General features: G+C 42.0%; 1 protein-coding gene across 1 annotated transcript; it reads left to right on the top strand.

Moving 5' to 3' along the window:
- Window positions 1-14,113: 14,113 nt before the first annotated feature.
- On the top strand, window positions 14,114-16,753 carry LOC147865938 (protein TORNADO 1-like). Its single transcript, XM_087316014.1, has one exon. It carries the CDS (start codon window positions 14,114-14,116, stop codon window positions 16,751-16,753), a length of 2,640 nt encoding a protein of 879 aa, XP_087172140.1.
- Window positions 16,754-17,420: the final 667 nt, after the last annotated feature.

Raw genomic sequence — 17,420 nt, 5'->3', positions numbered from 1 at the left:
AGAGCCGAAGATTCATGGGGAGCGGGGTTGAAGCAGATTTGGCTGATTGCATGTTGAAGCGTTCCAAGACACGTCCGATATAGTCGGTCTGAGACAAAAAAAGATGTCGTTTATCGCGATGCCGACTAATTTTCATGCCAAGGATGTGTCGTGCCGGACCGAGGTCCTTCATGGCAAACTTCAACCGCAGTTGCCGAACTAGATCGGAAAGTTCGCCCGCGTGGCGTCCAGAAATTAGCATGTCGTCCACGTAAATGATGAGGAAGATGGGTGATCCATCTCGAGCTGTGTTGGTGAAGAGACAATGGTCCTCATCGCTTTTGGAGAAGCCGATTGATTGGATGAAGTCGTCGAACTTCTTGTACCATTGTCGCGGTGCCTGTTTGAGGCCGTATAGACTCTTCCTGAGTCGGCAGACTAGATGTTCTTGGCCAGTTGCCACGAAGCCTTTTGGCTGCTCCATATAAATTTCCTCCTCGAGATCACCATGGAGGAAGGTTGTTTTGACATCTAGCTGAATCAGCTCCAAGTTGTCGGCTGCCACGACGCCGAGCAGAAGACGAAGGGTTGTCATTTTCACCACTGGTGAAAAAATCTCGTCGAAGTCGACGCCATATTCTTGTCGGAAGCCCTTCGCAACTAATCTGGCCTTGTACTTTGGGGTGGTCGAATCAGACGTCTCTTTTAGTCGATAAACCCACTTGCAAGGAAGAGCACGTCGGTTCCTAGGTAATTCGACCAGATCCCAAGTCTTGTTTGCCCGGATGGAGTGCATTTCCGACTCCATCGCCAGATGCCAGGTGGCCGAATCGACAGATGTCGATGCTTCTTCGTAAGACGTCGGTTCGCCGGCGTCGGTGAAGAAAATTCCAGGAGAATACCTCTCCGGAGGTTGCGACAGTCTCTCGGATCGTCGAGGTATGATTGGACTGGTCGCATCGGGTATCGGGGTCGGATGGTCCGAAACCGAATCATTCGGCTGTGCCGAGTCAGAGTTGTCCGAGTCGGTAGTATAAGGTTCAGCTACCCGTGAAGCTGACCGTGTGTTGAGAGCGGGGCCTTCTTGAAGGGTCGGCACATCGGAGAATGTTACCCTTCGGACTTCGATCGGTTTGTCGACCGATGGATTCATAGTCGACTCGTTGAACACAACGTCCGAACTTCGAACGATTTGTCTGCGTTCGGGGTCCCAGAGTCGGTATCCCATTTCGCCGTCTGATCCATATCCAAGGAAAATGCATTTCCTGGACCGAGGTGCAAGTTTTCGGCGATCATCTTTCGGAATAAGGGCGTACGCCTCGCATCCGAAGATCCTCAGCTTGTCGTAATTCGGCTTGCTGCCGATCCATAATTCCTGAGGAATTTGAAGTCCTAGAGGTCTACTTGGCGACATATTGATTATGTGTACTGCCGTGAGTAGAGCCTCTGCCCAGAAGCCATCCGACAGTCCGGAGTGTTGGAGCATGGAAACTGTCCGTTCTTGGATTGTCCAATTCATTCGTTCTGCAATCCCGTTTTGCTCCGGACTGTGTGGTGCCGTAAGTTCACGTCGGATGCCGCGTTGTCGGCAGAATTTGACGAATTCTTCGGATTTAAACTCTCCCCCATTGTCTGTCCAAAAGCATTTCAGCTTTCGGTCGGTTTGATTTTCCACCATAGCGAGCCAATCTGAAAAGATCGAGAAGACACGATCTTTGGTGCGAATTGGATACGCCCACACCTTTCGAGTCGAGTCGTCAATGAAAGTGACGAAGTAAGATGCACCGCCTAGAGACTGATGCGGCATTGGGCCGCAGACGTCCGAGTGGACCAAATCGAGAGGTCTCGTTTCTCTTGGTGCTGATGTCGGGTGTGATGCGGCGGCTTGTTTGCCATACTGGCAATGCTCGCAGAATTGATGGTCGGAGAAGGAGAGTTTGGGGATGTATCCGGCTCTAGATAGATGCGTGATGCCGGCCTTGCTGAGGTGTCCCAATCGTCGGTGCCATAGTGATGACACAGGAATATCCACCAAAAACAGGTTACCCTCTCTGAGCGTAACATGTAACGGATACAGTGAGTGTATCTTGGGTCCTCTAGCAAGCAGGAGGTTCCCCCTGTGGAGTGTCCACCCTCCCGAAGAGAAACCGGCACGAATGCCGTCTTCATCTAGTTGTCCGACTGAGATCAATGGCCTTGAGAGCTCGGGTACATGTCGGACATTGTGGAGTACAAGTGTAGAGCCACCTGCAAGGTTGAGCTCTACTGTGCCGATTCCGATGATGTCACAGTGTTGTGAGTTGCCGACCCGAACTGAGTCGGAGTGACGGATCGTATATTGCCGAAATTGGGATCGATGAGGAGTCACGTGAAATGACGCGCCCGAATCTAAGAGCCATGTGCTCGATTCTTCAGTCGTGAGCAGAACTTCTGAGCCGACTGGATTTTCGATTGATAGTATATTCGGGTCTTCTGGTAGCACATCAGCTGAGAAGCTGACGTAATTGATCTCCTCATGCCGGCCACTCTTCTTGTTGTTCTTGTTCTTGAGTGCGCGGCAGTCGGCTTTGATGTGTCCGGGTTTCTTGCAATAGTTGCAGATTCGGTTATCCCGTGACTGGCTCCGTCTTCGCTGATTGTTCGGCGGTCGTGAGGAATCTCTTCCTCGTATGTTCGATCGGTCTGTCGAACCTTGTACTACGTAGGCGTCGTCTGTTGAGTCTTTGGCGAAAGACTTTCTCCGAGCTGCTTCGGTCAGGATTGCGCTCGTGACTTCGGAGTATTTAACAGCCGTGGTTGACGCGTTGCACACGGTTGTGACGAAAGTTTCCCATGATGGGGGAAGGCTGCTCATGAGTATCATTGCTCTGAGTTCATCCTCGATTGCCGTCCCCTGTGACGAGATTTGGGAGCTTATGCTTTCGTACTCATTGAGGTGTGCTTGGACCGAGTCGGATTCTTTCATCCGCAAGTTGTAGAGGCGCCGGATCAGAAACATCTTCGTTGCGGCGACCTTCTTTTCGTAAGTGTCCGACAGTGTTTTCCACAGTTCGAATGCTGTTGTACACGATTGCACCGTGAAGTATACCGATTCCGATAGGTGCATCCGAATCGTGGCGCGGACGATTCTGTCCAGCTTCTGCCACTCAATTGGTTTGTATCCTTCTGGAGGTTCTTCATTTTCGATGGGATCGATTTGCCCCTTGACTATGAGATAGTCCTGCATTTGTTCCTTCCAGAAGTTGAAGTTCGATCCATCGAACTTGCGTAGACTCATTTCTGACGAGCCGGATGTTGATGCCATCAAATTCGGTTTTGGTTGACGAAGCTCGGTTCGGAGTTGACTGTGAACCTTGTTGGAGTGCAGCCGGTTGGCTCACCCGATATCGTTCTAGTCGGATTTGAACCCGAGTCGGTTCGGCTTCGGAACTTGCTCGAATTGACTCCGGTAGCTTGAGGGACAGAACCGACTGGTCTTCCCGAATGTTGCCGAGTCGGAGTGAGCCCGGTTCGCTTCGGATATATGTGCCGAATACCGATTATTGAAACCGATTATCTGAACCGATTCTGCTTCGGGTGGCTGCAGCGACGAGAGAGACAGATCCAACTGATCCTCTCGAATGTCAATTAGCCGGATGAAGCACGAATTGGGGTTGTTGTCTTGAGACCGATCTGCACCGAGTGGTTACAACGAGCAGCGTTTGGAGACCTCTTCGGATGCCGTTTAACCGAATGGAGCACGATCGTGTCAATGATGCACAAGGGGATTTCACCTCGAGCGGTTACGATCACAAGGAGGGAAGTACAACCTGCTGGCTTACTCCAAGCAAAGATGATCTAACGCGATGAGATGCAAACCTGTTTTTCTTCTTCTTCTCTCTTCTTCGAATGACGCAGGAAACCGAATGCAGAGACGACGGCCGACAGCGGATTGAAGGACCGACTACTGTGCAGGCTCTGATACCAGATGTTGGAAGCAATGTCGTCTGTGCGGAAGATCGAGAAGCACTCGATTCCTGTTTATTCCCTGTGTATGACAGAATGTAGGTCGTTGCACAGAGAGAGAGAGAGAGAGACACAAAAGTACTTCTTATTTCATAAAGCAACAATACAACAACCAACCTCACAAAGAGGTTACAAGGTCACTATATATAGTGACCGACTTAGGGCAACTACCCTTTATGCTAATTACATAAATGGCCGAGACGGGATGGTGTGAATACGTCCATTATACACATGTATTCGACAAATAGGTGGTGGTGGCGTTTGCATGGCTGGTTTGGGGGTGCGGGCTTTTATCTGCCCGTGACGGTGTCTCGCTTGTCTGTAACGAATCCATCATTGTGCTTGCATCGACCGTGGCTACCCTAGGTTGAGCCGTGTCGTCGTCGTGTGCTTTGATAACAGTAGCACTCAGGCTCGGGTTCAGCAGAGGGGCTGGTGGGACATCGTTACTCGGGGCAAGGAGGCTTAAGGGAGGTTGTTCTTGATGTTGTTGCTCTAATGACGCCAGTTTCTACTCGGTGGTTTGCCATAGCTCGATGGCCCGTTTGGCTTGTTGTTGTGTCGTTTTGACACGTTGGGCCATGTCCTTGGCTGCCCGAGTTGCAGATTTCGATATGCCTCGACTAAGGTCGTGTTCAGATATTGTAACTCCATGAGGAGAGAAGCATTTTGTGCTTGCTTCTTCTGCCCTATCTTCTGTAAAGTCTGATCCTCGTGAGACTCGATTTCTCCCATTAGAGCACATTGGATCATCTTTGTTTCCGCGTGCTCCTTGGCCATACGAGCAGCAGCAGCTACTTGGGCGCGCGCGAGGAAATCCATTAACTCATATGTTGTGCCTAGTTGAAGTAGTGCACTGAACTCGTATGCCTCTACGGGGAGGTCATTGTAACTGAGGACTTCCTCCTCTGATATCTCCGTGGTTTGTCCATAGTCGATCCTACCTACTTAGAGCCATGACTCTACTTGTACCATGGTCGTGGAGGTCGGGCTGGCCTCCTTTGATTTCTAATGCTGAGTCCCCTCTAGTTCTATGGTCGACTCGTGATTGATGCGTCGTCTCGTTTTCGGTTGATCTTGTGAGTCTGGGGCCTGTGGTGTTAGCTCCTCGTCTTGTTTCCTCTTTTGTTGTCGTATGCCTGAGGGCTGCTAGTTTGTGGGGCGTGGGCTCGGTTGTGGAGAGGGCATTGATGTCCTTGGTGTCTTCTGTCGTATGGTGACATCCTCAGTGACGGGCTCCTCGGCCTCGTCCCATTCGACACGGGTCGCCCGTTGCTTCTGTGTTTTTTGTGGGGGTGGTGGTGTGGTGGAAGTAGGATTCCGCACTGATGAGGGAGGTGGAGAAGGCGAGGGGTCTTCTCATTCTTCCTAGGTTAAAACCAAAATCTTCTCCCGTTGTTTCCGTGGTGGTGGTGGAGAGGTAAGGATGCAACGAGGGGAAAACAAAGGAGGTGGGTAGAGGACTGTGAGGTAATGATTCATCACAGGTAACAATCGCTTACTAGATTGAAAAGATTCTAGCGTTGCACGGACTCCTTCGCCGGTGATGATTCCCCAATTGATTTTGTCTCCTTCGTACGCTCTGATGATGATGGCAGCTTTATTCTGTGGCATACTCGTGGGATTTGTATGCACAAAGACGTATTCCATTAAAATCCGGGCGATCTCCCCAAAAGCCTTGTTCGGTCCTCCATAAGTGCGGTAAGCTTTTCCCAACATCAAATACATCCCAAAATATTCCTTGAGGGTCGAGTGGGGAGGAATTTCGACCTCATGGTCTTCGCCTCATGCAAGCTCCAGAGCAGCGCAAATCATGTTGTTGGTTATTGTGTCGGGGTGGATTTTGCGTGCTATTGCTTGGGCGTCAGGGTGCGATGGGGCATTGATGACCCGTAAGTACCCGCCCAGTCCTCGTTGTTGTAGCCAAGAACGGGTTTCCTGCGATGCTACGAGAGGCATGGTGGACTCGAAGGTTTACTGACAAGGAGCATGGGGGGAAGCGATGAGACGAGGGCGAGACAGAGAGATGGAAGAAGATGGTGGGGAAGGACACCGTTGTTCTGTGCAGGGGCTACGAGGGCGAGAGGAGGCCTATTTGTAGGAGCGATGAGAACGAGAGAGAGTTTGGGAGCTTGAAGGTGGTGAAGGCAAGAACGCTTTTGTGTGAGTGACGCATTGTATGTGGGGTAGTTTCTTTTATGTGCCTGCCTAGGGTTTTGTGTAGGGAGAAGATCCTTTAGATTCTTGGTTGTGGCTGCCATAATAAGGTATTATGGCCATGCGTCACAGGAGTGTTATGTCTGGTGTGCATGTTCCTTAAATATTCTTCTTTAAGGTGAAGGTGACTAGTTGGTGTGCCTAAGAAAATGTCGTGATTTGGGGTGATTTGTTAGGTAGTTTAGGTAAGGCTAATTTAAATGCTAAAACTATTCCTACTATATACATTTGGTGGGTAGGTCATTATTTTACCGGCGGGGACACGTGGCCTCCTTCGTGGCGTCGTTCGTGTCGTGGGACTCAGCGAAGGGATTATCTGGGGTATCTCCATGGTACGGTCGAAGTCGGAATCCATTTACCCAACTTTTGACGATGTCTCCGGCAAGTGTGCCGAGTTGGAATGTACCGTTAAACTCGTCAATTATCCAGAAGGGACTTGTCCATCGAAATCGTAATTTCCCCGGCATAGCACCCAATCGTGTTTGGAAGACCCGTACTGGTTTGCCGATGGTAAGTGTTTTCTCCGTACCTTTCCGGTGACGATCGACGAAGGCTTTGCGTTGCTGTTGACGTTGTTCCAGTTGAGCCATGTTGGCCACTCGATGTTCGCCGAGTTCGAGGAGTTGTTCGAACCGATATTGCTCTGATTGGGCCTCGGGTAGCCTTTCCTTAACTTGAACTCGGAGACTCGGCACTTGGAACTCGATTGGCATGACTGCTTCCAAACCAAAGGCCATCTGAAAGGGTGTAGATTGAACGCTAGTTTTAAATGTGGTGCAATACGCCCATAATGCACTCTGGAGCTTGTCATCCCAATGGCCCGAGGATAGTACAGTGTACTTTTCTTATGTACGACTGCGTAGTGTGTAGTGAGCTCGTGAATTATGTGGTGTAAAGAATCAGGTATGATTCTTGTGTAGCGGAATAGATGTGTGTTATGTGCATATATGTGTGAGAGAAGAAGAGTGGAGAGAAAAGAGAACTCAAGATAGATAAATGATAGGAAAATAGAATACTCAAGAAGAAGGTGTATATTTCACAAGTAGAATGAGATTTACAAAATGTAGCATAACAAGGAGTCACAACCGACTTAGTATGAAGTATGAGGAGGGTGCTTTATATAGAGTCACCCTCTCTCTTCATTAACACAACCACTCTCTCTCTCTTGGGGATTGTGAAGACTCATAGTCATGGGGAATATGTAACTCATTAGTTATGTGTCATAGAATGTGTAGAGAGTAGTGGTGTGACTCTTGACTTTTGAGTAATCATGGATTCTCAAAAGGTGTGTTCACACGTTGTGCTATGTTAAGCTTGATTCTCAACATGTGGTTTATAAAATGCCCGCCTTGGTCACTAATGAGCTCAATTGGGCATCCATAACGGCACCATCGATGTTTGTATACGAATTTTGCCGTGGATGCAGCCGTGTTATCTCGTATTGCCTTAGACTCGACCCATTTTGTGCAATAGTCATGGCCACGATTATGTATTTGTTACCGGTGCGAGCCACAGCTGGTTTGAAAGGTCCCACAAAATCTAACTCCCACTTTTGAAATGGCTCTAACGGGAGAATGGGTTGGTGCGGCATCCGAGCTTGCTCAATCGGTTGTCCCATGCGTTGACACAGATCGCACTATCGACAGAATTCATGAGCATCTTTTTTTGTTGTGGGCCACCATAAGCCATCTTTTTTTGTCGACCTATTGTCCATAAACACATCAAAATGTTGGATAAATATCTAGAGGGCCTCTTCATGAGTATGAATTAGCCCTTGTGTAAGAAAGAAACCTTGATATCTAGCACATCTAGGTAGATATTGACATATGCAATGGAGGTACTTTTAATAAATTAGGGTGGGAAGTATGAAGGTAATGTTCATAGTTTTGGTGACCATTGAACTATAGTTGTTAAAAAACACGTATTCTACATTTAGAGTATGTTTTAGAATAGTCTGAAGTATTCTACATGTATTGTACGGTTTAGAAGTGCCATTTTTTAAAATTTGACGTATTCTACGTGTTCTAAAATGGGACATTCTACGTATTTAACAAGTATTTATCATTTCAAAAACAAATTAGCTTTTTTAAATTTTTAATTGGTTTTTGAAAAAAAACTTTAAATTTTAAGAAGTATTTAACGTACAAGTATTTTACACGTATTCTAAGTATTTAACGTATTTAGCATATTTTATCTATAAAATACATATTCTAAGTATGTTTTTAAGAAAGTTAGAATACTTATAGAATATGTATTCTACACGTAATTTATGCTAAGTATTTTACAACAATGCATTGAACTTATTATTGGTAATGGTATTGATATATTTATATCTGTCACTTCGCACATTGCCCAATGCACTCCACGTTCTTTTACTTTTTGGCCACCCCAATATTGTAACTTGTAAGTCAAGTGAAGACAATAGAGAGCTTGGATATACCCAATATTGAATCATAATGTGCAATTAGATCGTGACATCGAATAATTATGGCATCACGTCGATATCGATCCGAATCAATTCTTGTACATCACTACTAGCTCCAAGAATTAAAAGCTTTGAGCTAGAAAGTGACCCATGGTTATAGTTGTTCCCTGATCAATGGTGGAATATGCTCTTGACATATATAATGGAGGTATTTCTAATAGGTTAGGGTGGGAAGTTTGAAGGTAATTTGGGTTGTTTTGCTGACCATTGAACTTATTATTAGTAATGGTATTGATATATTTATATTTGTCATTTTTCACATTCCCCAATGCACTCCACGTTCTTTTACTTTTTTGCCACCCCAATATTGTAAGTCAATTGAAAACAATAGAGAGTTTGCATAGACCCAATATGGAATTATAATGCTTAACGAGATCATGACATCGAATAATTATGGTGTCACGTTAATATCGATCCTAATCAATTCTTGTAGATCACTGCTATCCCCTAGAATTATAAGCTTCAAGCTAGAAAGCGACCAATGGATATAGTTGCTCCCCAATCAACGGTCGAATATGCTTCACCAAAATTCAACTTTTGGTTCATTGTTTAGTGGGTCAAATCTAGCTTTATTCATCTCACACATGGGCATAAGGATCGTAACTTGAACCGATCAATGCTAACTTTTTGTTTATATAGATGTTGAGCAAGTAGCAATGTGTGACGACCCACCTACCCCATGTGTTCACATCAAATACATCAAGAAAGGCCATCCTAGTAACTCCATTGTAGATATTGTATATGTATAGAACCACTCATGTATTTGTTTTTCTATATTTATTGTTTTATTTCGTTGACGTGTTTGGAATAATTGTGAGTGAAGACGATGGAGAGCCTTATGCAACCCCATTATGGAAATGTGGTCATGTGTTCCTCAACTATTTCACATCTCTATAATGAGCCAACTTATTACACAAGTATCAAATTTTAATATTGGGTTTGATTTTACAATTATAAAACAAGCCATTTTTTGTTTTACATTTCTAGCCTCTTCTCATATACATGATCATCTTGTGTGTAATTGGCCCACAAAATGGCCACAATATTGATATGAATTCTAAGTTTTGGGCATTACACAATTTTGAATGCTTATTAAATGGCATACTCTTGAGAATTTATTACTGAAAAGAACTATTATTTACATACTAGCCTTTCACTCGTACAAAACATTACGTTAAACACTCGAGACAAATCTCTCTCAACGAACTCAACATACCATGTAGTTTAGAATATGTTAATTAGCCTAATTTGTAGTTCTCTTCTATGGGAATGGATAGCAATGTTGTTTCACAATTTGCACATGTTGCTCATTGGATTCCTGTCAAAAGTCAGTAGTTCACTAACTGCTTTCCTTGACAACATTATTCATATTAACTTCTTGAGGTTGATATGGTCAATACGTTTGTGCTACATTTCTTATGACTCTATGACAGTCTAAATCACACTTTTCTTTATCTTGTCTAGAGTTACGCCTTCCCAAGGTCATGTTGTGAGTTTGGTCCGCCTCCAACCATATTGTATTATGACACAAGTAGAAGATTCCTACAAATGGAAACAATTCATTCTCAATTTAAAGCTCTCTCAAGCAACTCTTTTATACCTCGTCACCATCTTCGTTAAGATCCAATAAGAGAAGAACAATTTAGAGAACCTAACTTGTTAGCTTTTATACCTCATCACAAGTGGGTACATTTGTCAGTCCCCTAAGAAAAAACTTGACAAAATTAAAAAACATTAGACATATTTATAAAAGTAGAAAACCGAACCCAATAATAACTCTTTTGACAAGTCTCCTCCCTCCTTAGGGTTTAGGGTTTAGGGTAGAAAATGTGATGAATAAATATCCAATAATTGACATTTATGGGGGCGAAATAGGTAGGGTGGAACGAAGGCAAAAGTTTCCCAAAATATTAAGCTTATAGTTTCTCACAATCAGCATAAGATATCTTAATCTTCAGAGCTCTTTTCAGACACATTTTGAGTAATTGCAATGGTACATGCCCTGTAGAACCCGTAGTCTCCTTAACGATGCGGATGTATCAAAGCAATTCACATTCTATCAATCTAAAGATATGCATTATAACATAACCTCAAACATTCCATTACCACAATAACACTAAGAAATGTTAAATTCAAAACATTTCAACAAATCATACATTTGATCATATTCAAAACTATTAACTTGATATGCCACCAATGAGACATTAAGTGATAAAGCACATTGTTCATAAAGAAGAAATTATTTTCATAAATCATATCATATGCTTATGGTGTTCCCATAAAATATTGTTTATAAATTCATATTTTAACCTAGTTAACATGCTAATCTTCAATATGTAAAGATGATGGTGTTGTAAAAAACATAGTTTGAATTAGTGCCTAAATTTGACGGATTAATATTAATGTTTTTTTACAGGCATTTTTTATAGATCTAAGTCATATGAAATAAGAGTGCAAAACTAACATGTGATTTGACATACAAAAATTTTAAAATGAAAAACTCTATATAATGCAAGTTCTCTTTGTAACTTACATTGTTTTGCAAATTTTTCTAATTGAACATTGTTGCAAGCATAAAAATGAACCAACTTTATGCATAGAAGTACCTCTCATATTTTAAATACAGTGATTTTTGAAATTTTGTCATCCATTGGGCCTTTCACATTTGCATTTTCATTAAATTGTATTTTTACATGATATATGACACTTGCTATTACATGATTGTATGACTTTGCGTGTTCATTCAATGAAGACATTTGCATGCTTTGAGATCCACATTTCGTAAAAGCATTGACCTTTTTTGCATCTTCAAACCACATGTATTGGCTTTTATGATCACCTAATAAGGACTTTGTGACATATGCCTATGAATGAAGTAAACTCCATTGGTTTCTCCAGTTTCTTTTTTGTATATTAGAAGAAGATGTTGACCCATTTGCATTCGTAACAACCTCTTACTCATTCTTTGGAGTGTCATTAACATGTGCTTCCTTGCAAAACATACTCTCGATAAAAGGTTCATGTGCTTTGTTTTTTGGTTTCTCCCGTTAAACATTTAAATAATAAACATCTAAAAATGTACTAAAAGTCTTTCATTGCAATATAAAAGAGATAGTCCAATTATTGTTTACCTAATATGATTTCAATATAATAGAGACAATCAAGTTATTGATTCCATAATACAAAAACTATATTGTATAATAACTTGTTAGTATTACATAATATGTTGGATAGCAAGTTAACATTTTTAAAATGTAGTTCCACAATGTTGAAGCTTGAAGGATAAACACTTGAATCACCCAATAATGTTTTATTTTATTGTTGCAATATATGCACAATAACCACAAATAAAATTGATGTAAATTAACTTTATTTTAAAATAGCTGCAAATAGTATTAAAAAGGGAAAAGTACCAAGATACCCCTGGAAGTTCGTCTATTTACCAGAATGCCCCTGGAATTTCCAAATTTACCAAACTACCCCTATGTCCAAAAAAATACACTTTATAAAATAAGTACAAAGGACCCAAAGAATCTCTTAAGTAAAGAAATTTGTGTTTGAAGGGTATTCTGGTAAATAGGGCTTGTAGATTTGAGTGTATAATTACTTTATAAAGTGTATTTTTTTGGACATAGGGGTAGTTTGGTAAATTTGGAACTTCCAGGGGCATTCTGGTAAATAGACGAACTTCCAAGGGTATCCTGATACTTTTCCCTATTAAAAACTTACCCTGCTGATTTTTATTAGAGTGTGCTCCCAAAGCGTGCTACATCCACCAACTACCTTCCATGTGACCCAACCCTAAACCCCAACATTTATGTCCTCACCCTTGTCTACACAACCATCATTTAACCATTGCAATGGAACAAGCCTAGGTAGCCACAACACAAACCAAAAGTTGAATGATGTCACAAAATTATATGTGTGCATGTGAAATGTGAGTAGGACCTCTAGGGACTTGAACCAAAGAGGATGGGATTGGTCGAGTTGTTGATGTTAGAGTGTTCATAGTTGTAGATTTACACACTCGATTTCTTTTGGGGAATTAAGTTAACATTTCTCTTAGTATTCCTCCATGGACGAGACCCTATGTCATGTGAGTGCACAAGTGTGCATATGTGTGGTTTTATATCTATTTGTTTGTATGTATTTATACTTTAATATATAAGTATATTTTTCTCTCTTTCCCTTTATTTTGTTTTGCATTTCTATCCTCTTAAGACACCACCTAGAAGGTTGAGCTCATATGTGTATGATTTATTCACGCATAGAGACTTGTGCTTCAATGCATGAATACCTCTTCTTAGGAAGGAGACACATATCAAGAACACATGTATAGTCTGATCCCAAAGGTCAAATTTGGCCTCTTTAGGGACGATAAAAATTCTAATTCTAATTCTAATACACCATCATGTTTATAGATGGCGAAGATCTTATCCATATTTCCTTGGAGGCCGATAAGAAGTCATGGAATGGAAAAGGAAACGTGGCATTGCATTGTAAAAATCTAAAAACATGCCCAAGACTTTTGACTTTATGGTAAGGTGTAAAAATCCAATGTGAGAGAAGACGAAGATGCCAAAAACCACAAAAAATGGCAATGCAAAACCAATCAAATCCTTCCTTTTGGACTCATTGAAAATGAATTTGTTTTGTGGTTTTAACATTCAAAGTATAGTTCAAGTTGCGTTTTTCATCAACATGCTAACAAGGAGATTAAATATTTATCTTTAACTACTCTCCGCCCACAAGTGAATGATCGTTTTAATAAATGTTATGATTTGATTATTATGTTAAATGGAAACTTTGGCTAACACTAACATTTATCATTCGTAACTTCTTCTTCACATGCCATTCTTTTCTTTCATTCATTCCCTCCACCAATCGATCCAGTCATTCTTTCCATGGAGAATCCTCACCTCCTCCCACCCCCTCACAAACTCATCCTCACGGTCTGGTCCTTGGATGAGCTCAGAGAAGTGGTCGAGAAATCGAGAGCAGCTCTACTCGACATCATGTCAACCTCCATCTCAACCTCTCATGATCTGGTAATTAATCTCGCCAATGTTGAGAACCTCTTCCTCGTCGATACCATGGCCTTACAAGGGGATGGAGGGGGAACTTACAGCGTATGTTATGCGTCATATGGTCCTGATGAAGCGTTAGAACGTCGAGCTTGGGAATGGGGGAGCAGAGACATGATGTTCGATTTCAGAGATGCCACGCCTTCACAACGGATGGCCATCCTCACGGCTACCGCCAATCTCACCGGACGAGCTGTCCATCTGCGGAGATGCATTCGCAGGCAAGACATGAATGACCACACTCTCTCCAATATTGAAAAATCAGATTGATGAGGATAAACACACACTAACACACTTGCACTGCATTTTGTTTGGCGCAGGAAAGACTACCCTTGTATCCACCATGCGCTCCATGTATGGGCGCAAGATAGATAGGCTAAGAGCCCTGTTTGCTGGAGGTCGAACACAAGGAATTGAGGTGCAAGCCATCAAGAAAGAGGGAATTCGAGTGTCTGTCTGGGACATGGCAGGCCAACAAGAGTTCCACGCATTCCATGACTGCATGTTCCCGGACATAGGAACCAGCTCTTATCAGTTCCCATCCATGTTCATGTTCGTTTGGAGTCCCATGGATAGCGAAAGTAGCGACAGAGGAGTAGAGAAGAAAGAGACTGACTTCGTAGCAAGCTTCGAGTACTGGCTTCGGTTCCTGGCCTCCAAAAGCCGTCAGTCCATCATCCCTCTCAGAGTGATCGTGGTATTCACACGAGCCGATCAAACGGAGTTTGTCACTGGCGCTCTCTCACAATCCATTGACTCACTTCGATCAGATTTTAAAAGGGTGATTGACATCCTCCACCCTCCTTTCCATGTGGATGCCAGGAAGAATGACTATGTCAAAGCTGTAGCAGAATCTATCTTCAACAATGCCAAAGATATGCTCCAAGGTATTCAGCTGTACGACATCTGCACACGGGTAAGCAAACAGTTATCAAAGCATTTGAAAAACAAAAATGAACGAATCATTACATGGGAGAAATTCCAGGATATCTGCAATATGGCTCTCCAACATTCCAATCCCGCTAGTGCCAAAGCTAAGTTAAATGCAATTGCCATGTCCTTGAATGAGTCCGGTAACATCATATACATAAATGGAATCCAACACATCATTCTTGATCCCAATTGGTTTTGCAATGAGATCATGGGCACCCTCATTCATTTCCCAAACTCTAAAGCATCTAAAGAGAAGGGTACTATTGTATTTGAGAAAGGATACATCCCTAAATGTTTCCTTGAAGACAAGTTTGAATCCATTGCCAAATCTAAAGCGGAAGGTTCATTACTGGTACAATTGATGGAACCCATGCACATATGTTGCAAAGTCCCTAGTAGCAGTGGAGATAAGATCTTTATTCCTGCCATATTGTCTAAGGATGTGGATGGGGAAAAACTCCAATGGACATCAAAGAATAAAAATTGTTTAGATGATGATAAGGATATGTTTGTGTATATGGGCAGAAGGCTAGAGTGTGAGAACAAAATCCTCACATTTCTTACTCCAGGATTGTTTCCAATGATTCAGGTACTATTTAACAATACATTCCAATTTCAGGATGACAAAGTCGAGATCACGCTCGGCAAAGATTTTATATCCATATTTTTTCCAGACATGGAGATCATCGTCGTATTTTGCCAAGCAAAATCGAACCATGTGATAGATGTGTTGGTTCGGGTTGATCAAAATATTAATACTGAAAAACACACACCAAGTATCTTAGCTTTTGTTCAAAAACATATCATCAACACCTTGATCACAATATGTGCACAACCTAGTGGTGTCCAAGGGGTTAAGTTGATTGAGAGCGTCATCCGCCCCGATTGTTTATGTGATCCATCAAGGACACAAGATAGAGAAGGTCAATGCTTGGAAATAACTTATTTGAAGGAAGAACTTTGGAAAAAGCTCGAGCAAGGCCAACATGAATCGTACGTTTGGAAAAGGACTAAGTTAAAGCCTGATGGTCTAAGAAATGATTTAATTGATCTGTTGGGGATAGAGTATTATGAGGAGGTCCTCTGGTCATTTAAAAAATGGCTTGTAGTGGACGTTAGGGATGAATTGTTGGAGGATGATGATAAAGTCAATGAATCTAGGGAATATCAAAGTTCATGCGAAAATGTGATCATGACTAGCATGCAAGAAAATGGCTTGATGCATGGTCAAACATTAGAAGAAGCAATTCAGTTTATGGCAAGGTCAATTTTAAGTTTACATCGTAAGGTGGATGCCACTCATGAAGAGGTTCTAAAGATACACGATAAGGTGGATCAAATGACTAAGAAGCTAGGTGAAATGCATAAAGAAATTCAAATTATGAGGAAAGATGTTATGAGCAATGTTCAGAAATCTATAGGCAAGTTATTGAAAATGGCTCTAGAAAATGAGGTAGAGAAACAACTTCCTCGCGTCGCTCTCCTTACCGCGAAAAAGTTTGGATCAACCATTGTACAACTTTTGACATGGGTGCCTAAAGTTTTGGGAGGGGAAATTGTGAGAATCCAATTATTTTGTGAGGATAGAAATTTGATACACCCGGTTGAAAACCAATCTGGTATCACCCTTACCTCTTTGTCAAACTCTCAACAAGAGATTCTAGAAAGAGCTCTTCCATATATCAAGGGTTTCGTTCAAGTTTTGACTATAGCTGCCAGACTCAGTATTTCCTCTGTGGCACGTCTTGGAAGCCCTTTGGTACCTGATTGCACACCTTACATCAAACTAACAAAACAATATCCTATTATACAAAGACATACTATGAAATCAAAAAAAGATATATTTCTAAGTACATTAGAGGATGCTTCCAAAGAGTGGCAAAAGTGCTTAGCATCTATATTAAGAGAAAATGGAGGTCTAACAGACGAAAATATAGCTAAGAAGTTTGGTCTCCAACGAGCCATCTATAATCAAACTCATGGGAGTACTCAAGTTGCATGGTTATGTCAGAAACACTACAAAGGACAAACACCTTTCCGGTTAGGTTGAATCATATTGTGTTATGCAAATTTGACTAAACAACATTCTCTCATTTGTTTGGAAAGGTTTCTTTTATTGTAAACTTTTATATGTAGTTGCTTCACCATGCCTAAATGGATTTTGTGATTAATCTCAAGCTTATTTGTGGATTTGAAATAAGTATACAATGTGTTATTTTCTAATCAACCTGTCTCCTCTAGGTATGTTGCATTGAGCACATGTCTCTCTTGATTAGAGTCTTATCTTTTTAACGACATAAAATGCACACGAGTGATAAGGCTGACAACTTTCCGAGCTCTAGCAAGTGGAGGTTAATATTCTCTAACTCACTATATATGCATTAGTGCACTTAGGTTACTATTGTTTGTGAAGATTATTGATGTTACTCCATGCACAGTGCACCATAAGTGTCGCCACCTGGAAGACGTATATACTTCGAGCTCTTTGAAACATGCCATTCCATGCATACTGCGGCATAAGTGTGTGTATCTGAAACAAATGTAGGTTACTTTTGTATACATCTGCTTAAGCTCTTTGAACAAGAAGGCAAAACTTGATACACGTTTTTACACATTTCCAAAGCTCATTAAACCCTATAGATGTACACTTACACATTTGGAAGCATTTAATGAGGGTTGTGTACAGTGGTTAAGCAATTTCAATCCAAGCGTTTTGT

Source organism: Azolla caroliniana, unplaced genomic scaffold (genome assembly GCF_043228905.1).
Source record: "Azolla caroliniana isolate FFs.n. ecotype wild unplaced genomic scaffold, voAzoCaro1.0.p SCAF_3, whole genome shotgun sequence".
Lineage (NCBI taxonomy): Eukaryota > Viridiplantae > Streptophyta > Polypodiopsida > Salviniales > Salviniaceae > Azolla > Azolla caroliniana.
This window is presented reverse-complemented; position numbering and strand designations above follow the sequence as displayed.